The sequence below is a fragment of the Juglans microcarpa x Juglans regia genome, chromosome 1S, assembly GCF_004785595.1.
Source record: "Juglans microcarpa x Juglans regia isolate MS1-56 chromosome 1S, Jm3101_v1.0, whole genome shotgun sequence".
In the NCBI taxonomy this organism is placed as follows: Eukaryota; Viridiplantae; Streptophyta; class Magnoliopsida; order Fagales; family Juglandaceae; genus Juglans; species Juglans microcarpa x Juglans regia.
Window position 1 is genome coordinate 26,116,851 of NC_054595.1, and position 22,118 is coordinate 26,138,968.

The following is a 22,118-nucleotide window of genomic DNA, read 5'->3' on the forward strand; positions in this document are numbered from 1 at the left end:
CTCATCTTATCATTACAACTTTTTCAAATTCTCACACAAAATATAATAAACAATTTAAGTTTTTCAAATTCTAAAACAACAATAATATTAAAAAATAATATTTTAATAATATTTTATTCAACTCTCATCTTAATTCACTATCTAAATCACATTTTAATGTGATATGTTTGATCTATTTTATAACAAAAATTTTAAAAATTTTATAATCCAGCGTACCACACTCATGTTAATTTGAGTTTAATCTTGTAAAAAATTTTCGTGGGTGAATCATTTTTCATATTATTCTACGATTAAAAGTGGCTATCGATTTGAACAATAATAAACAGTAAATGTGCGTTTGGATGTAGAAGTGAATTGAGTTGATAAAATATTATTAGAATATTATTTATTATTATTATTATTATTATTTTGAGATTTGAAAAAGTTAAATTATTTATTATATTTTGTATTAAAATTTAAAAAACTTTTAATAATGAGTTGTATTTCTAAAAAAGCCTAACTTTTGTAACTTTTGTTCATCCATTTTTCTTCCGTTTCTTTTTTTGTTTTTACCGGTTTTGTCGCAACCCATGTGCACAACTATGCTTTTGTCTTCATTTGCATAATTACGTTATTGTCCTCTAACTCATGTTTAAAAATACAATTAGAATTTTTGTTCTTCTAATATTAATTATAATATAGTAATAATAATAATAATAATAAAATATTAATATCTTACAAATAATCTCAATTGAAGATTTTTGTTTATTAAACTTTTGTGGAACAAATAAACAACTTAGGATTTTTTTTTTATATTTCTTATTAGATTTTAAAATAATAGTATATTTCGCATATAATATTATTTGAAAAATTAACAATTATATTCATATTATTTTTCTTAGTAATTCATAAAAATAAATTATAGTCATTGGACTAATAATATTTTCATTTTAGAAAATGTAATTTTTATTTTTAGGTTCCAATCTATGCATCAACTTATAATTGGTCTTTAATTTATTATATTCACTATTTTATTTTTTGTGATAACGCATTCCATATTAATCTATTTTTTAATGCATTTTAAAAATTATTATTAAAAGAATTAATAACACTTTTTATCCTTTGAAAATTATTTTGGTAAGAACATGCTTTTATTTTCTAAGCTCAATATTGTAATTCCAGATTTAAAAAGAATAATAATATTATATTTAAGTTAAAAAAATGAAAATATTGTCTTTAAATTTAAAGAATAATATTTTATTACTATAGGAATCTAGGATGTCATTTCAAAAAAATAATAATTGCCTTCATATTATTTCTCATAATAATGAATCATAATAAATCACTTTTTAAATTAATAATATTTTCATTTGAACAAAAAACATTATACTTTTTTAAATTTTAAATTAATACCCTCTTTTTACATTTTATCATTCCAATAACGCTTACATCTATGTAGTTTTCCAAAAAAATAAAAAATGTTATTATCTTATTTTATTTTCATTTATTATTATTGTTGTTGTTGTTGTTGTTATTATTATTATTATTATTATTATTATTATTATGTACATGTCTAATTGGTCTTATAACGAGTGCAGCAATGCATATCCTATTATGATTTCAATATAATTAGTTAATTTTAAATATTAGATTTGTTATGTGTTCAATAATTTTACATTTTTTGTTTTCTTTATTTTTTGTAAATATATTTATAATAATTTGTAAAATTTTTTACATAAATTTATAGTTATCTTTACATTTATCATACATGTTGTTTTAATTGATATATATCTTAAAATTCATATAGATCATATTAGAAATACAATAGCGCTTTTAATAAGGAATACGTGCCTTGCACGTAAACTCTTATCTAGTATATATATAAATATAGGAAAAATCTAATTGTAAGCGATTCTGTGTACTAATACGCGCACTCATTCAATATAATTGGTCAGAAAGTAGATTTTATTAAAAATAATGCTAATTTAAATTTAGAATATGAAGGCAATAATATTAATACCCAAATTGATACGCAAACTTACTTGTACATAACAAAACTCATAAATATATATATATATACATATATATGATAATGGATCAGTACTTATACGTACACTGCAAAACAATGTCACCAATCACGTACTAGTAGTCTTATAAATTGCTACGTAAAACCAAGAATCAGTAGTAGTACTAGCTAGTAATTGAATAATCTCAAAGGCAAAGAGAATAACTTTTGACTTCAGTTGAATTAATTATGCTTGCTTCGTTAGATTCCACCTTTTTGTCCCCCCACCCCAAAAAAAAATGTGAGGGGAGATGATCAAATTGATCTCCTATATGTATATATATACGCGGCGAGAGGTAGAAGCAACAAATTTATATAAAGTTTTGAGTACCTACGTACGTACGTAGTTAATTATTTTTTTGGTACCCACGATTGATGGACCGCCGGCTACTTCAATTATATATATATACATATATATGCATAAATTCTGATCTCTTTAATTAGACCAGTCTCTCCGATCCCTCCCCACCGATCGATCGATGATCTGATAAAAGAAGGAAAAAGGAAAATATTCTTGCGCGCTCATGTTGATGTTGTTGAAAAGAGTTGTTGATATATACGCAACGTACGTACATGCAGGACTGGACTGCATGATGGTGCATGCACCCATCACTGGGAATTTTAAGTACTCCAGTAGTCAACTTCTGCGGTCCTGATTTGAACAACGCAACATTATATATAGATGATCAGTTGATGAGATCGAGTCGATGTGTTGTTCAAATGAATGAGAACCCCCAAAAGGATATTTTTGAAGGAATTAATCCTGTGATCACTGACATATTTGGCTGTAGAGATCATGAGGAATATATATGTTCTCCAAGATGATGATATGATTTATGGAAATAGACATCTCAATTTATAATTTATTCAGATACTTCATGAAGTGGTGTGTAGAAAGGCTTTACAGGGAAGAACCTAGCTAGCTAGCTGCTAGTGTTGTTTGAAGTTTGAACGGTTCAAGTGACACTAGAAAGAAAAGTCACAACATCTGTTGGCCATTGGCGATTTCTTTCGGTCTTGAGCCTTCATACAACTATACAAGGATGATCATAAGCAGCAAAAGATCACTCACTAAATAAATATATGGGAATTAATGATTTCTTGGCTCTATCTCATGTTATTAATAATTAATGTTTATATAAATAATTTTAATAATATGATATATTTGTAGTAGAATGAAATCAATTTCACATCATTCATGCTCCAAGATCAGCTAGAGAGATTATATTAAAATCATATACTCTCAAAGCATGCATGGATGATATTCACGTATTGATCTCAATATATATGGATTTTAACGCGTCCAACTTTTCTAGAGATCTCATATTGAAATTGCTAACATAGATATAAATGACTAAATCTGCTTTCTCTTATCAGTTTAAATTTTTATGATAAGTAATAATTTCACAAGATATTAGAATAGAAGTCATGAGTATCTACACATATAAGACAATGTTAAATTAACAAATATTAATGAATATTAAATCTCATGAACTTTGTTTATGGCTTCCTTAAAATGACCTTCGAGGCCGTACGTGTAGCTGGAAAAAATCTAATAATACAGCTATATATAGCCTTTAATTCATGGGTATTTCAAATTGATCAAAGGAGAGACAGAGACAAGTAAGGGTTCCTTGTGACTATATATGCTCCAAGCATATATAAATTGGGGATGACTTCATATCTGCAGTGACAATATATAAAAAAAATCACATTCCAAACGAAAGGAAAGACCCCACCCCCACCCCACCGAGTTATCCAGCAATATTAATGAACAAAGTCAGGAGACAAGATGAGTCTTCCTAGCCAATTAGTTGATATGTACTTTAGTGCATGACTGATGATGATGATGACTAGGGTCTAACTGCCCTATTCATATGGATGAACACTGCATATATAATTGAGGAGCTAGCACACCCGGAAGTGGACAAGTTTATTCTGGGCATATGCCATTTTAATCAGATTTTACAACACTTGTTTCCTGTGGTTTTCTGCTTTCTTTGATTTTTTTATTTTTCTTTCTTCTTCTTCTTTTCTGTGGATGGGTTCTTAGTTCTAAACTTGTAATCATTCTTGAATGGACTTTTGCTTTTCTGGGGCGGGACGTACTTTGGGTGCTCCATTCACTGAGGTCAACTTTGGGCGATCTTCTTATATACCATTTCTGCGCGTTATGTGCCACAAAACAAATCGTAGTGGCCGGGGCACTCAAACCCCTAAAAAGACTTGGTTCAAGCCTGTAATATTTTATAGGTTTTGCGCTTAAAATCTTTTATTTACTGTGTAATCTTTTATAATTTTTTATATAATTATTAAGGATATTTATGAAATTTTATTTTTATAAGTTGTTTTACAAAAATTTCATTAATTTATTTAAAATATAATTATATAAATTATTATAAAAATAGTTGTACGTTTATTATTTTACTTTTTTATATTTTACTAGTAAGATGGCCAGCTTCGAGTATATAAGATATATACTAATAGTAAACTCGCGCCATATTATATAGAAATAACTCAATTTATTTATTAAAAATATCCATTGGTAAATACTAATAGTATCATATAAAAAATATAGAAAGTGAACCATTGTTTTCATTCACTTATTGTGCCTGTTAATTTGCTATAACAAGCTTATCATTCTTTCTATGGACAATTGTACGACTTGAATTTTTTTTTTTTTTTAAACTCTACTTTTTCCTTTTCTTCCCTTTTAAAGAATATTTAACAAATAATTCATTGTTTAAATTTCATAATGCTTGAACATAATGATTTATTGCTCACGATGATTATTTTACGTATACAAACGCTTCCGTCGGTCCATTCAAGGTTCACTCGTTGCATAAAATTAGAGATGGGTGGCAATAAAAAAAATAATAACATAAAGAACAAATTATAAAGCTTTTATGTGGGAAGGGAAGCATGTGCCCTCCCATTAGTATTGTTAATGTCAAAAATAGCACAACTGTCCGGAAGGAAAAAAAGAGTCATTCTCGGCTCACTATAATGATTTAGGTCTCGATCAGTGTAGTCTAAAACCTCCGACATGATTTGGTGTGGCTGTACGTACGTCCATAAAAGCGAATGGAAAATAAATATTGATAATGTAAAAGAGATATAGACACATATTTACACGATTCAGCATAAAACCTATATCCACGAGATTTTTGGAGAGAGAACACCCACTATAATAAGCTTATTTACAGTATCTCATCGCCTCTTTTTTTCACTGTATAATGTATATCTCGAATATATTTACTGGATAATCTGTTCTCATTGGAGTCCCTTTCCAGATGTTGAAGAAGCTGAAGAAGAAGTCAAAATCCCCTTGGAGTAGTCTGGTCGTTTCTTTTTATTTGTTTCATCTTTTTGCGTGCCCTTAGGGAGTGGTGATGATGGATCGTCTTTCTTTTAATTTGCATGTCTGACATCCTTTATTCTCTTCAATTTCTCATTTTCTTTTCTCGTCCATATTTCCTGACACTTTCATTTCCCTTGTCTCTTCATTGTCTTTCATTCTTCTCTGTTCTTTTGTCTTCCAATAGTGGATCTCCCCGACTGGACCTAGTAGGTTCCTTATCCATTCCTAGTATGATAAAAGTTAACAACCATATGCCCAATCGTCAATGGATCCATGATTTACAATTAGCTTAATTAATTTCGCATTTGAAGCATCATCCAACGAGTTAGTATTATGAAATAAATACATAAAATAAATCTTACAATATTTATTAATATTTAATATTATTTAAAAACTCTGTATAAATAACAATAAATGTTATATAAGGGTGTTATGGCATCAGGCCATATGCCTTTGTCAACTTTTTCTCACTTGATCAGCTAAAATTGGATACAAAAAAGAGATATATGCTGCAGTTGAAATACGAGCCGAATGAGCATATGGTATATCTATTTTTTTAATTAGAGACTCTTGAGTAATACTCGGTACAAGTCTCAAATAGATAAATTTCATACAAGTTCTTTACAAAAAAAAGATCTTACTAATAATAAAATAATGAATAGTAGGTAAAAAGTAATGAATAGTAAAAAAGTAGGTGAAAAATAATAATAAAATAAAGAATAGTAGTGAGAATATTTGAGATATTCTTAGTACTGACCTAAAAGAGCTTTGTTAAAGGGGTCCAACGTGCATGGGAGGAATCCGATTATTTACATAAACAAGATAAAACAAGAGAAACTGCCCTGAAAAATCTAGAGAATTCTGGGAAAAGAAAAAAAGAAGAAGCAGTAATCTAATCACACCCGGGCTAAGTGCTAACCCAATGCTATAAAATAAGATTAAAGAGAGAGAGAGAGAGTCTTGGCCCAGTCCGTCTCAATGGGAGACATTTCTCATTTCATCCTGTCCGAATTGGAGCAGGCCGACTCTAATTTCGATGGCTTCGCCTGTAATGGCCTTATGGCCCCCCAAATAATAGTTGAAAAATATTAGATATCATTTTCAAAAAATAAAAAATAAAAAATATTATATATCAATTTATTGACCCTTGCATCGGTTTCGCAGGGCCTATAGAAATCATACAATATTAGAGTAAGAGTAGAACATCATCTAACACCCGGATAACACGTGCCCTCTAAGTTCTAATGCAAGTACCACTTTTTGAAATATAGAAAGAAAAAAGAAATGATTAACAGATTCTACGTAATGAAACGTTACGGTTACCTTTTTTTCTACGTACCATGCATCTATTTTATCTTAGTTCATTTAATTATTATAATTTTTTTTAAAATATAAAAATAATAATTTTTTAAAAAATTTTAAAATAAAAATTATATTAAAAATAATATTTTATTAAACTTTCAACTTTCATCTTATCTCATCTATCTATAGAACTAAACGAGTCCTAATTCTAATGAGTAATATGGATTGATTATTAAATGTTTAAACATTTATGATGGGAAGATGACTTTTACGTTCAGATACAGTCATATATCGTAAAAACGTCCTGCATTCTTTTTAAAAAATGAGTTATGTTACATACATAACGTTTACGCATTTTTTACACATTTCGCTGATATAATTGATCAAAATTATTTTTTTATATTAAAAAATGATACAATTAATTACATTAATAGAGTGTATAAAAAATACACAAAAGTTTCTATACACAGAGTTTCTGGCAAAAATATTAAAATTTTCAAATTTTATATTTATTCAATTTTTTTAAAAAGAATATACGACGCCTGGACACTCCATGATTGTAAATATTATTTCTGTATTTTTTAAAACAATTGATAAATTTGAGCCTTAATATAAAAAAACTATTTTTATTTTTTATTTTATTTTTAAAAAGAAATATGTAAGATTTGACTACTATAAAAAAGTTAAAGAGTAATATTATATACAATTATAGAATGCACAAACGTTATACAATTATTAAAAAAAAATAGAATTTATTATTATTTTTATATAAATATAATATTTATTATTTTTTCTAAAAAAGATTGCACATTGCTGCGCACTTTACTCTAAGACGACAAATATCTTTCCCGAAGTTCATCCAACTTTCCTTTTTGCATCAGTCGAAACAAAGGTCAAAGCGCGTCCGCTGCTAAATGCCAATGGCGGAGGTTTCCACGATTGCCTCGCAATCCCATCTCCCAAGACCCTTAATTTGTCTGCGACTATACACTGACACGGTCAAGGCGCAAACTGTATCGAAACCAATCTTTACCGTCCTTTCTGACCCGTAGGATGATCAACGGAAATGGGTGCATTGGATGACAACGCAAGGCGATCGAAGACTCTTACGAAGCTCAACCTGACCCTCCATTCTTACACGTAGGAAAAATCAACGGATTGGAGCACAGGGATGACGTTATACGTTGAAATCAAAGGAAATGATGGGAGTTTGCTAGACCGAGACATTGAACCAAGCATGAACATGTTCATTCCTTAACTGGAAAGCAACCCAGGCCCTAACGTGCTTATATATATGCACATATATGCTGCAGAAATATTTACTAATCAAACTCGATCCAGTTAACGAGAATTGTTTCTCTTTTCCAACCACGTACAGGCTTAATCAACTACTGCTTCCAAGATATATATCAACGGCGAAAATGGTGAGTTGCATATATATATATATATATAGTTCTGATCTGTAAAGCCGCAATATTCGGTCACAGATTAACAGAGCCATTTTTGAGTTTATTTGAGACTTACATTCAGAATACGATTTGAGTTTTTATTTGGAACTTAAAGTTTAGATATTGGACTAATAATTTTTGTACTTCTGGTATGCCCCTGCAGCCTCTTTCACTCAAGATCGAGGTATTGTTTTGTTTTGCTTTTTCTTATTTATTTATACATATGTAAATGGACAATCTCTGTTAAATGAGTTAATTTCAAGCTGCTCAACTCACCTGCTTGCTGTTTTCTGCAACAGAAAGAATATGTTCAAAACTCAGAAAGAGTAAAATCTGTGGATTTTCATCCAACTGAGCCATGGTAATTTACATATGTCCTTTAATTTTCCCATACATGCATGAAAACAAAGGAAAGCTATCTATATCAGATTAGTATCAAGCAAAATGGATTTTTCAATAGTACTTTCTGATCATTATCTAAAGTATATTGCTGCACAATGCTTTCTGTTGCAGGATTCTTGCAAGTTTGTATTCAGGCAGTCTTTGTATCTGGAACTACCAGTCACAGGTAAGCTGGCAATATTTTATATGTTAGGCGTACCTTTGACTGATCTTTGAGTACTGTTTCTGTGCTTCAAACACTTTTGACTTGTATTTATTATTTTTCTCTCTCTAAGCATTTGATGCTAACCTTTTTTATCCAATTCCAGACACTGGAGAAGTCTTTCAAGGTCACTGAGTCCCCAGGTAATTAATGACACGCATGTAGTTTTTTTTACATTCCAGTACTTTTCCATAGAAGCTGTATGTGCGTGTATTCTTGAGCATGTTTTAGATTGACATTCTTTTTTATATATGTGCTTGCAGTCAGGTCAGCAAAGTTCATTGCACGCGAACACTGGGTGGTTGCTGGAGCAGATGACAAGTTTATTCGGGTATACAATTTCAACACACTGGATAAGACCAAAGAATTTGAGGCACACGAAGATTTCATCAGATCTGTGGCCGTCCATCCTACCCTTCCCTATGTGCTGTCAGCGTCCGATGACAAAGTTATAAAGCTCTGGGACTGGGAGAAGGGTTGGGTCTGTACTCAGACTTTCGAGGGGCATTCACACTATGTAATGCAAGTTGCATTCAACCCAAAAGACACCCTTACTTTTTCAAGTGCATCCCTTGATGGAACCATAAAGGTATTATATATAGGCCTTATCTTTTCGCTTCTGGCATAATTGTAAACTGCAACTTTCTTTTCAAGTCTGTTAATGGCTCCTCTTCTAGGTATGGAATCTGAGCTCTCCTGCTCCAATCTTTACGTTGGAAGGCCATTCGAAGGGTGTAAACTGCGTTGATTACTTCACTGGCAACGATGAAACAAAGCTTTTAACTGGTTCTGATGATTTTACTGCTAAGGTTTGCAACCGGCCTATCTCCTTCTTCTTCGGCTAAGTAGAGATTTTTCATATGCACTTGTGGTTATCATTAATTTGAATTTATTCATTGAGACTAGCTATAATTTTATGAGATAAACAGGTGTGGGATTATCAACGCAAAAGTTGCCTGCAAACCCTAGAAGGCCACCAGCACAATGTTACATTGATATGTGCTCATCCAGAGTTTCCCGTAATTATTACTGGTTCAGAGGACGGAACTATTTGCATATGGGATGCCACCACCTATAGGTAACTCGATCTTCATGATTCAAATTTTCCATATTCTGATACCATGCAGGAGACCAATTGAAATACATGCATGCATTAGAACTACTGTCGTCAGACTTTAATTTACAGGCTCAATAATTTACAGGCTAGAGAACACATTGAACTATGATCTCGGAAGAGTTTGGGTGGTTGGATACAAAAAAGGATCAGATCGGTAAGACTCTATTCTTCTAGCTTTTTGTGTGAGTCGTAGGAAGAGGTACTTTAAGTCACTGTTACATCCAAACATATGAAAATATCTGTTCTTTTTTGAGAGAATATATGAATAATCTTAGTACTATTATCAGTTTGCTGCTCACAGCATGAGGAGAAAATCATTAATTCCAATATCTAATGTGTACTTTACTTATACTAGCTAGCTACCACTATACTTCCTTGCTAATATCATGATCCCTACTCCCTTCAGGGTTGTATTTGGTTGTGACAAAGGAACAATTATGGTCAGTCTGAAGAGTACTTAGAAGCTGAGATACGGTGAAACAACTATATATCTGGGGATGAGAAGTACGTACTTGGAGGAATGAAGTACTGATCATCCGCTGCTGCTTACTGCTCTACTCCTGGTCCCTGTACTACTGTTTTCTTATGAATAAATTTGTCTATCTTCGAGTTGAAGAGCAACACTAGCTAGCTAGATCAATGAATGAAGTGTTTGATCACCCTACCCCTGCTGCTGCTGCTGTTTTGATTGTGTGATCTGAAATAACTGCCACAAGGAATTACTTCTTGTCGTGTCCATAGATATTATGTTATAGCTACCTCCAAGGATATTAATGTACTCTTTCTACTGTTTATATATGCATGTGGTGTGTTTCTTTGAATTCCAATGGCTTCTCATCTCTATGTCCTAGCAGTGGAATGTAGTACCTATGTTTAAATTAATAAATTCAGTCTGAAATATTATTGCAATACACTGTCCTGAACACCAATTGGAGTACCGCAATTTGGGGATCTATGGGGTAATTAAGAAGAGATGAATGCTTTAGCCATAAAAGAATCTCATAAAATTAAATTTACAAACTGACGTAATTTGAAGTGATATATTAGATTGTAAAATTATTTTTATTGTAAAGTAGATTTAACGTATTATATGAAATCATACTAGTTTATAAATTTATTTTTATGCGATTATTTTGTAGTTGTAGTATTTCTCAATTAAGAATAACCCAATACGGAAAAAAAAAAGTTTTAAATTGTAATCTTGAATAATAATTTTCCCATTTGCAGTCCTGCATTTACAGGGGATTGAATTAAAATTTGTACATCATTGCAAAAAGAAATGTCAGTTCACTTGCTCTCTCCTCGTCAACAACGTTTCCAAAATCACGCAATGCCCACTCGCAGGAGGGTTAAGATAGTTTGAAAGGATCTCGAAAAAAAAAAAAATAACTTGGAAGGGCCCAGTCCATTCTAACATGCCCAGCCCGCATAGGCCCAAGTTGGAAAGCCTGCCAGTGAAAGAAGACGTTCAGCTAGATCGAGCGTGTTGCAGCTCTTCTATTGTATGCCGCCCCACTCTTTCTGTTGGACTCTTTTTTTTTTTTAATATTTTTTTAATTTATTTAAACATTTTTAAAAAATAAAAAATACACTAATATATTTAAAATTACTTATTTAATTATCAAGTGAAAAAATAAAAAAATTTTTACGGAGCGGTAAGAATGAGGGATATAGTAGTATTTCTTTTGAGTGTGGCTATATATTAATCGTAGTCTTCGCACACTTTATAATTTTTTATTTTTTATTTTTTGAACTCGATGTGCTGCAGTTATATAGTCTGATATAAATAATTTCACATTTCTCTTCTTCTATGTACGGTCGATTTTGCATCTACGCTCGTCGCTGACATGCGTCAAAGGCTGTTTTATAGTAAAAAAAAAACATAAAATAGCATAATGAAGAGACTACGAGTCTCTTCTTCATCGCCAAATCCATCTTTGCCATATTTGAAAAAGCCATTTTCTCCTTCAGATCCATCTTCGAAAAAGCCATTCTCCCCAGATCTATTTTTCCGTTCGTCATCTCCCATTTTCACACCCCATTTTTGTGGGTGTCTCACGTCTCTCTCTCGTTTATCAGATCCCGCTACTCCCTTCGGCGAACTACGTGAACTCTTTGAAGCAAAGAAGACGGAGAGAGAGGCTCAATCATACTTAATCATGCCACCAGACAATGCCCCTCTTGCAGGATCCTGCCATGTCTTGAAAAGATCTTGAATCAGCTCCTGTCGATGGGCCCGAGCACAAACCAAACTAGTATACTTTTTGATTTCCAACCAATCTTTAGATGCCACAACCTGAAGACAAAGATCAAGTTCCATAGTATGTTAAATAAATAAAAAAATCTTGAAACAGGTCAAGCATATATGTACTGAAGAATACAACACAAAAGCATAATCAAGCTAAGCGCAGTAATAAACTGAAATAAAAAACAGTTGCAATTGAAGGGCTTGAATCCTCTCTTGGATGAGGATAGGTAACATCAGCACCAAAGGTATATGCCTTGACGGTGCATCCACTCCCTTTGGCGAACCACCGTTTGAACCAAAGCATGAAACGGTGCGTTTCACAAAAATCTCAGTTCTTCCCACAAGTTTTTGGCAGTCCTTTGTCTCCCACCCATTTGGCAGCACATCGTTTCATTAACCGAGTTTGCCATGTCAGTTTCGTGCCCAATGGGTGTGCAAGCTCGATTGAAGTTTTTATTTATTTTAAGATCGGAAAGTAGAGTCTGTATGTTGAGATTCTAGTTGTCATTTTGATTAATTATTAATGATAAAAAATATTTGACAAAATCTACGTTTGAAAAACAGAAGAATTTACAATTTTTTCACTTATTCAAAGTTTGATAATTCTTTTTTAATAATGTTAGATACATTTTTACGGTATAAATTATAAGACTGTAAATATAATTTTTCTTAAAAAAAAGTTGATGTTATTACAATTTATAATATTTTAAAACTGATTAAATTATTTATAAATACATAATTGTCAAAATGTTTTGAGTAATTCAATCCCCATCGGATCATAATATCACATTGATATTACCATTGCCAGATCCACAAACAGATCTCAAGTCCCCGTTGTTTGCTATAGTTTTTCCTACCTGAATTTTGGCATTATCTAGTACTTGGTTGCCGATGAATCGTCATTTTAATGTTTTAAAGATTTCGTAGAAACCCGGCTGGCTGTGGATTTGAAAAATTAAAATTGCCTGAGTAACGGTCACTTCTTGTTAAACTTTGTATCAGAGAAAGCTTGCTCAAAGATCAGAGAGAGTAAAGTCTGTGGATCTGCATCCTACCGAACCATGGTAAGTTACAATTTTCTAGAGCAATGCTATATACAAGTGCCTGAATTATGTGGGAAAATTTAATTACGAAGAATGCATTTTCTATGCTAAATCATGACTTTAGTGACTATGTGATTTAAGATATTAATGTTTATTATAGAAATTAAAGGGCAATGACATGTAATTCTTGTTGCAGGATTCTTGCGAGTTTGTATTCAGGAACCGTGTGTATCTGGAACTACCAATCACAGGTGTGCTAGTGTAAGATGCACAATAATGACATGTGAAATTACAATTACTACTTCCGTTTTTGGGCATTTTTGTTGTCGATTGTAACAACGTGGGATCTGTAAAAAAGCTATCAACAAGTTCTACTGAATTTATTTGTATTTTCAGAGATCTTTAGATGGATCTCCTTTAACTCAAACAGATATAATCTGTCAGGGGACACTGTACTAAACAGTTTCCAAATAAATGGTTGTCATCACATGTATAGAAATTATGTGGAAAAGAATGTCGTAGTGTGTGATGACTTGTGGAAAGTGCTAGTCACATCTGCACAATTACTTCAAAAGGACTAGTCAATTTGAAACTTCCCTAAAATCACTTAGAAAACCTAGTTTCACCTGGGAAGTAGCTAATGTAGAACTTAGCACCCATGACTACCCTTATAAACCAGTCACCCTATGTGGGTTATCCATACTCCCAATGTGGGACTGGGGTGTTACACAGTGACAACAACTTTTTCACTTGATGATGATGAAAGCCCCAATGCTTGTGCTAAAATGGTGCCATTTAGTTTTATGGTTCAGCTTTTGTCCTCTTCATAATCTGTGTCAAATAAGTGCCACGTGTAACTGAACTAACAAGAACTCTGTTGTCTGTTCATTCCGTGTTTTATGCCCAGCACTTATGAAGACAGCATGTGCGCCTATATTTTAACCAACATGGATGTATTGAAGTACCTTTTGTTTTATTTGGTATTTCATGACTTATACAGGTGTTGTTTGCTAATAAAAAGATATCCGTATATTATTGAAATGTTAGAACAAAGTATTTGCATTTGCTTCCTTTCTCATGGAGGCTCTTTAGCCTGCCTTAGGAGTTTTCGACCATTATTGCTAACTAATTTTTATTTAGAGTCCTTTGGAGTAGTTATCTCTAACTTTAATATCCTTTTCACTATACCAGACCACAGCAAAGTCTTTTGAGGTTACAGAATTACCAGGTACCTAATGCACAATGTTATTTTGCTTGCTTATCCCCCCCCTGCCTGATGAGGTTGCTGAAACATCTTTTGTCATATTCATTGATGCTGGTTTAGTTAGGTTGCTAAAGCTATGTCTCTATTTGCAGTTAGGTCTGCCAAGTTTATAGCACGCAAGCAATGGGTTGTTGCTGGAGCTGATGACATGATTATTCGTGTATACAATTACAACACAATGGATAAGATAAAAGTATTTGAGGCACACACTGACTACATTAGATGTGTAGCTGTCCATCCTACCCTTCCGTATGTGCTGTCATCATCTGATGATATGCTCATAAAGCTTTGGGATTGGGAGAAAGGTTGGATGTGTACACAGATTTTTGAGGGGCATTCCCATTATGTGATGCAAGTGACATTTAATCCAAAAGACACCAACACATTTGCCAGTGCATCTCTCGATCGCACGATAAAGGTATGATGAGATTTGTTGATGATTAATTTTTTCTTGAAACTTGCCTCATCTGGTATAATTATGCTGATAATGCTCTAGTTTTATGTTCTTTCTAGATATGGAATCTTGGCTCCCCTGACCCAAATTTTACATTGGATGCCCATCAAAAAGGTGTCAATTGTGTTGACTACTTTACGGGTGGTGATAAACCTTATCTGATTACTGGTTCTGATGATCACACTGCCAAGGTCTGTGGCCTGTTCCTTTTTTTTTTTTTTTAAGATTTTTTTGTTTAAATTTATGTTCAATGATCTGGAACATTTATGGATAGAACAAATCCTATGAAAGCAGGTGTGGGATTATCAGACCAAAAGCTGTGTCCAGACATTAGAGGGCCACACACACAATGTCTCTGCGGTATGTTTTCATCCAGAACTTCCTATAATAATAACTGGTTCTGAAGATGGGACAGTTCGCATATGGCATTCTACCACGTATAGGTAATTTGTTTTGTACTAAACTTTCTGAGTTTTGTCTGTAAAATTGCCTTGGCCCTTGACCTTTTTTTGTGCCTTATTTTCTCCTTTAGACTTTTTCTTGGGTGTGAATAATTTTTTTTTTTTCCTTCCCAACAGTTCCCTTCAGTAATGATGAATGATTTTGAATTGAAGCCAGTGTTCATAAATGAGTTTTTATTTGATGTAATGGAAACAGTTGCTATCATCTCATTTCTTTCAGATGCTTGCCTTCCTCCCTTCTCTTATGCCTTGCATGTTCCTACTTCGTAGATAACCTTATCAAACAATATTCTGTTGGCAGAAGCTCTACGGAATTGTGAGTATTTTAGGGAAATGAATAATACATCTTCCGCACAATTTTCTTTCTTGCTTATGGAAAAATAAGAACCGATCATTGGTCACCCTCTATTTTTTTGTGTGCTAAATGGTTGAGTTGGGTTGGAGTTTCAAATTTAAATCCACCTTAGGTCGACACTGCTTTTTATCAGTAAATAAGAATTTTATTAAAACAGGCGAAGCCAAGTCGACACTGTTGAAACTTATGTATATCCTTTTTTGTCTTTGTCTCCCGTTTCTTCTCTTTTTATCTATGAATTTTGTTGCATAATTTAGTGTGTCCTTCTCTAGAAAATCCTAGTAATACATAATGGAGTTTTTTCTTTCTCCTAACCCTCGACTTCCAGACATATAACAGTTCATTTACTTGCAGGCTTGAGAACACATTGAATTATGGTCTTGAAAGAGTTTGGGCTATTGGATATATGAAAGGTTCACGTCGGTAAGTTTCTCGATTAGGTTTCTTTTAATTGAATATCATGATTGTTTCTCCTATAAGTTTTGAATACTTTTTGAATGCATTTTCGCTCTTGGATATTAGAAATATTTTGAGTTGGTCCAGACCATCTGATGGGGAATTTTAATTTGTGAAGTTTGGATATTTGCTTAGACAGCGTGAGAAGCATTCTTTCAATTGTTGGTTTTGTATCCTGATACCTCTCTTCTTGAGTTGCTTGCTTCCATGAATCAAAAGTCTTTGTATAAGGTCGAGTTTGTGGGTAATTTGGTCCATTTCTTACTTTGATGAAGTTGTTTTATACTATTCAGAACTATTGTTTCTGTCCAGGGTTGTGATTGGTTATGATGAAGGATCTATTATGGTGAAGCTTGGTCGAGAAGAACCTGTTGCTAGCATATGGGCGAAACATAATGAAATTCAAACTGTGAACATTAAGAGTGTGGGAGCAGATTTGGAGGTTTGAACTCAATTATACAGACCCTAAGTTTGCTGAATGACATGATATTCTGAAATAAATGTTGGTTTTTGTGACTTTAACTTCTGTTTGCTTTACTTATTAGGTTGCTGATGGAGAAAGACTTCCTTTGGCCGTTAAGGAGTTGGGAACCTGTGATCTTTACCCACAGGTGATATGGCATCCTTTTGGTCTCATTTGAGTTCCATTTAATTATGTTTGTGTTGTCATTACTTCTACTTCTACCATGTTATCCTCATGATGTGATGATGATAATAACCTATTAAAAAAAAAGTAGTCCGCATGATAATAAAGATATATATTTTTCAGTGTGAGCTATTCCATGCTTATGCATTGGTGGTTCCTGTTTAGTACTAGTAGGATTTTTTAGAATTTTCCAAAACTTCTTAGATTTCTCACATCTTCATTACCAAACATACAAAACACAAAAATGTATCACTCAAAAATATTTCCACTTCTCATTTCAACATATTTTCACTTATTCAATTAAAATAATATCAATTTTTTTATAAGTTAAAATAATATCAAAAATTAAAAATATTACATTACTTTAAAAAAAAAAAAAAAAAATTAACCAGGCTAGCCACCACCGTGGTGGCCACCCCTTGGGCAGCTTGATCTGAGCCACCCATGGGGTACCAATAGTTTGTCTTTTTAATAAGAATAATAATAATAAGAAGAATAAAAACAACAACAACCCATAAAACTTTTCACAAAACCCATAAAACTTTATCTTCCTAAAGTTCTTAAACTCTTTCTCACTTCTCAACATTCACTTAGTCATTTGGGTCAAATAATAACCCAGAACTTTCACAAAAACCCATAAAACTTTATCTTCCAAAATTTCTTAAACTCTTTCCCACTTCTCAACATTCACTAATCATTTGGGTCAAATAATAACCCAGAACTTTCACAAAAACCCATAAACTTTATCTTCCAAAAGTTCTTAAACTCTTTCTCACTTCTCAACATTCACTTAATCATTTGGGTCTAATGTATGGAAATAAAGTAATATCAATAATTCTGTGAGAATAGTAGAGTATGTGAAATTCACAAAACTTACAAAACTGACTTCTTATTCCTTGCGTTATTTCCCAGGTTTTAGTTTCTTTCTGAAGTCTATATAGGCTTTGATTTCCCATATCCCATTTTATTTGTTTCTATGCATATAAGAACAGTTTTCTGCTATGCAGTTTTCCATGGAATTATCACCTAAAGTCATTTATACATAGAACTGAGTTGTGATTAGTATCATGAAAGCTTTCTGTGTAAGTTGATTTTTAGTGAAGTGTATGTGGGCTACACCTATTTCATTAATAAAAGCATCTATGACTTATATAAAAAAAAAAAGGCTGTTAAGTTTCTGTGATAGAAAAAAAGTGCTTCTTGTTCCAAGATAATGATTCTATTTCTTGATCATAAGCAGCAAAAGATCACTCACTAAATAAATATATGGGAATTAATGATTTCTTGGCTCTATCTCATGTTATTAATAATTAATGTTTATATAAATAATTTTAATAATATGATATATTTGTAGTAGAATGAAATCAATTTCACATCATTCATGCTCCAAGATCAGCTAAGAGAGATTATATTAAAATCATATACTCTCAAAGCATGCATGGATGATATTCACGTATTGATCTCAATATATATGGATTTTAACGCGTCCAACTTTTCTAGAGATCTCATATTGAAATTGCTAACATACATATAAATGACTAAATCTGCTTTCTCTTATAAATTTAAATTTTTATAATAAGTTATAATTTCACAAGATATTAGAACATAAGTCATGAGTCTGATCTACACATATAAGACAATGTTAAATTAACAAATATAAATGATTAAATCTCATTAACTTTGTTTATGGCTTCCTTAAAATGACCTTCGAGGCCGTACGTGTAGTTGGAAAAAATCTAATAATACAGCTATGTATAGCCTTTAATTCATGGGTATTTCAAAGTGATCAAAGGAGAGACAGAGACAAGTAAGGGTTCCTAGCTTGTGACTATATATGCTCCAAGCATATATAAATTGGGGATGACTTCATATCTGCAGTGACAATATATAAAAAAAATCACATTCCAAACGAAAGGAAAGACCCCACCCCCACCGAGTTATCCCGCAATATTAATGAACAAAGTCAGGAGACAAGATGAGTCTTCCTAGCTAATTAGTTGATATGTACTTTAGTGCATGACTGATGATGATGATGACTAGGGTCTAACTGCCCTATTCATATGGATGAACACTGCATATATAATTGAGGAGCTAGCACACCCGGAAGTGGACAAGTTTATTCTGGGCATATGCCATTTTAATCAGATTTTACAACACTTGTTTCCTGTGGTTTTCTGCTTTCTTTGATTTTTTATTATTTCATTTCTTTCTTCTTCTTCTTTTCTGTGGATGGGTTCTCAGTTCTAAACTTGTAATCATTCTTGAATGGACTTTTGCTTTTCTGGGGCGGGACGTACTTTGGGTGCTCCATTCACTGAGGTCAACTTTGGGGGATCTTCGTATATATTCAATACCATCTCTGCGCGCTACGAGCCACAAAACAAATCGTAGTGGCCGGGGCACTCAAACCCTAAAAAGACTTGGTTCAAGCCTATAATATTTTATAGGTTTTGCGCTTTAAATATTTTATTTATTGAGTAATCTTTTATATAATTATTAAGGATATTTATGAAATGTTATTTTTATAAGTTGTTTTACAAAAATTCCATTAATTTATTTAAAATATAATTATATAAATTATTATAAAAATAGTTCTACGTGTATTATTTTTCTTCTTTATTTTTTACTAGTAAAATGGCCAGCTTCAAGTATATAAGATATATACTAATAGTAAACTCGCGCCATGTTATATAGAAATAACTCAATTTATTTATTAAAAATATCCATTGGTAAATACTAATAGTATCATATAAAAAATATAGAAAGTGAACCATTGTTTTCATTCACTTATTCATGTGCCTGTTAATTTGCTATAACAAGTTTATCATTCTTTCTATGGACAAATATTGTACGACTTGAATTTTTTTTTTTTTTTTTAAACTCTACTTTTTCCTTTTCTTCCCTTTTAAAGAATATTTAACAAATAATTCATTGTTTAAATTTCATAATGCTTGAACATAATGATTTATTGCTCACGGTGATTATTTTACGTATACATACGCTTCCGTCGGTCCATTCAATGTTCACTCGTTGCATAAAATTAGAGATGGGTGGCAATAAAAAAAATAATAACATAAAGAACAAATTATAAAGCTTTTATGTGGGAAGGGAAGCATGTACCCTCCCATTAGTATTGTTAATACCAAAAATAGCACAACTGTCCGAAAGGAAAAAAAGAGTCATTCTCGGCTCACTATAATGATTTAGGTCTCGATTAGTGTCGTCTAAAACCTCCGACATGACTTGGTGTGACTGTGCGTACGTCCATAAAAGCGAATGGAAAATAAATACTGATAATGTAAAAGAGATATAGATACATATTTACATGATTCGGCATAAAATCTATATCTACGAGATTTTTGGAGAGAGAATACTCACTATAATAAGCTTATTTACAGTATCTCATCGCCTCTCTTTTTCACTGTACAATAGATATCTCGAATATATTTACTGGAGAATCTGTTCTCGTTAGAGTCCCTTTCCAGATGTTGAAGAAGCTGAAGAAGTCGTCGAAATCCCCTTGGAGTAGTCTGGTCGTTTCTTTTTATTTGTTTCTATCTTTTCGCGTGCCCTTAGGGAGTGGTGATGATTGATCGTCTTTCTTTTAATTTGCATGTCTGACATTTTTTATTCTCTTCAATTTCTCATTTTCTTTTCTCGTCCCTTTTTTCTAACACTTTCATTTCTCGTCTCTTCATTATCTCTCATTCTTTTTTGTTTTTTGTCTTCTAATAGTGGATCTCCCTGACTGGACCTTGTAGGTTCCTTATCCCTTCCTAGTATGATAAAAGTTAACAACCATATGCCCAATCGTCAATGGAGCCATGATTTACAATTAGCTTAATTAATTTCGCATTTGAAGCATCATCCAACGAGTTAGTATTATGAAAAAAATACATAAAATAAATCTTACAATATTTATTAATATTTAATATTATTTAAAAACTCTGTATAAATAACAATAAATGTTATATAAGGATCATCCACTTCTTTTCTTTGGGGGGGTGGGTTGAACCCAAGACCTCCATTTTGGAGGCTTGGGTGTTATGGCAGGCTATATGCCTTTGACAACTTTTTCTCACTTGATCAGCTAAAATTGGACACAAAAAGAGATATATGCTGCAGTTGAAATACAAGCCGAATGAGCATATGGTATATCTATTTTTTTAACTAGAGACTCTTGAGTAATATTCGATATAAATCTCAAATAGATAAAAAAAAAAATGGGTCTTATTAATAAAAAATAAATTTTTACATTTTTTTACAATGACTTATATATAGTTTGTTTATTTAGAATTTGTATAAATCATTTTTTTTATTTAAAACTTGTATCTAATATTATTAAAAAATATGGTCTTTAAAAGTTTTAAAATGTTCGTCTACAGGCTCATCAGTGTCGAAGTCACTGACCGTTGAAACCTACAAAACAAATAAATACAGATTAAAAGAGCTTTGTTACAAGGGGGTCCAACGTGCATGGGAGGAATCCGATTATTTACATAAACAAGATAAAACAAGAGAAACTGCCCTGAAAAATCTAGAGAATTCTGGGAAAAGAAAAAAAGAAGAAGCAGTAATCTAATCACACCCGGGCTAAGTGCTAACCCAATGCTATAAAATAAGATTAAAAAGAGAGAGAGAGAGAGAGAGAGAGAGAGTCTTGGCCCAGTCCGTCTCAGTGGGAGACATTTCTCATTTCATCCTTTCCGAATTGGAGCAGGCCGACTCTAATTTCGATGGCTTCGCCTGTAATGGCCTTATGGCCCCCACAGGCCTTATGGCCCCCCAAATAATAGTTGAAAAATATTAGATATCATTTTCAAAAAATAAAAAATAAAAAATATTATATATCAATTTATTGACCCTAGCATCGGTTTCGCAGGGCCTATAGAAATCATACAATATTAGAGTAAAGAACATCATGTAACACCCGGATAACACGTGCCCTATAAGTTCTAATGCAAGTACCGCTTTTTGAAATATAGAAAGAAAAAAGAAATGATTAACAGATTCTACGTAATGAAACGTTACGGTTACGTTTTTTCTACGTACCATGCATCTATTTTATCTTAGTTTATTTAATTATTATAATTTTTTTTAAAATATAAAAAATAATTATTTTTTAAAAAATTTTAAAATAAAAATTATATTAAAAATAATATTTTATTAAACTATCAATTTTTATTTTATCTCATCTATCTATAAAACTAAACGAGTCCTAATTCTAATGAGTAATGTGGATTGATTACTAAATGTTAAAACATTTATGATTGGAAGATGACTTTTACGTTCAGATACAGTCATATATCGTATAA

The 22,118-nt window shown here is 32.1% G+C and overlaps 2 protein-coding genes and 1 long non-coding RNA gene across 3 annotated transcripts; all 3 read left to right on the forward strand.

Moving 5' to 3' along the window:
- Positions 1-7,980: 7,980 nt before the first annotated feature.
- On the forward strand, positions 7,981-9,914 carry LOC121247775 (coatomer subunit beta'-2-like). The gene is made up of 8 exons (XM_041146215.1): positions 7,981-8,131; positions 8,319-8,339; positions 8,455-8,516; positions 8,669-8,723; positions 8,866-8,902; positions 9,023-9,348; positions 9,437-9,568; positions 9,689-9,914. Exons 1-8 carry the CDS (start codon positions 8,012-8,014, stop codon positions 9,839-9,841), a joined length of 906 nt encoding a protein of 301 aa, XP_041002149.1. The 5' UTR covers positions 7,981-8,011; the 3' UTR covers positions 9,842-9,914.
- A 42-nt stretch (positions 9,915-9,956) lies between these two features.
- On the forward strand, positions 9,957-10,697 carry LOC121247779. Its single transcript, XR_005937287.1, has 2 exons — positions 9,957-10,030; positions 10,283-10,697. It is a non-coding gene; the product is annotated as an uncharacterized LOC121247779 (long non-coding RNA).
- Positions 10,698-13,114: 2,417 nt separating this feature from the next.
- LOC121247462 (coatomer subunit beta'-2-like) lies at positions 13,115-16,861 on the forward strand (the record flags this gene model as incomplete). The annotated part of the gene is made up of 9 exons (XM_041145806.1): positions 13,115-13,188; positions 13,364-13,418; positions 14,359-14,395; positions 14,524-14,849; positions 14,945-15,076; positions 15,180-15,328; positions 16,056-16,124; positions 16,470-16,599; positions 16,703-16,861. Coding segments are annotated over 9 exons (1,068 nt in total), but the record flags the coding sequence as incomplete, so codon positions are not given.
- Between the last annotated feature and the right edge of the window lie 5,257 nt (positions 16,862-22,118).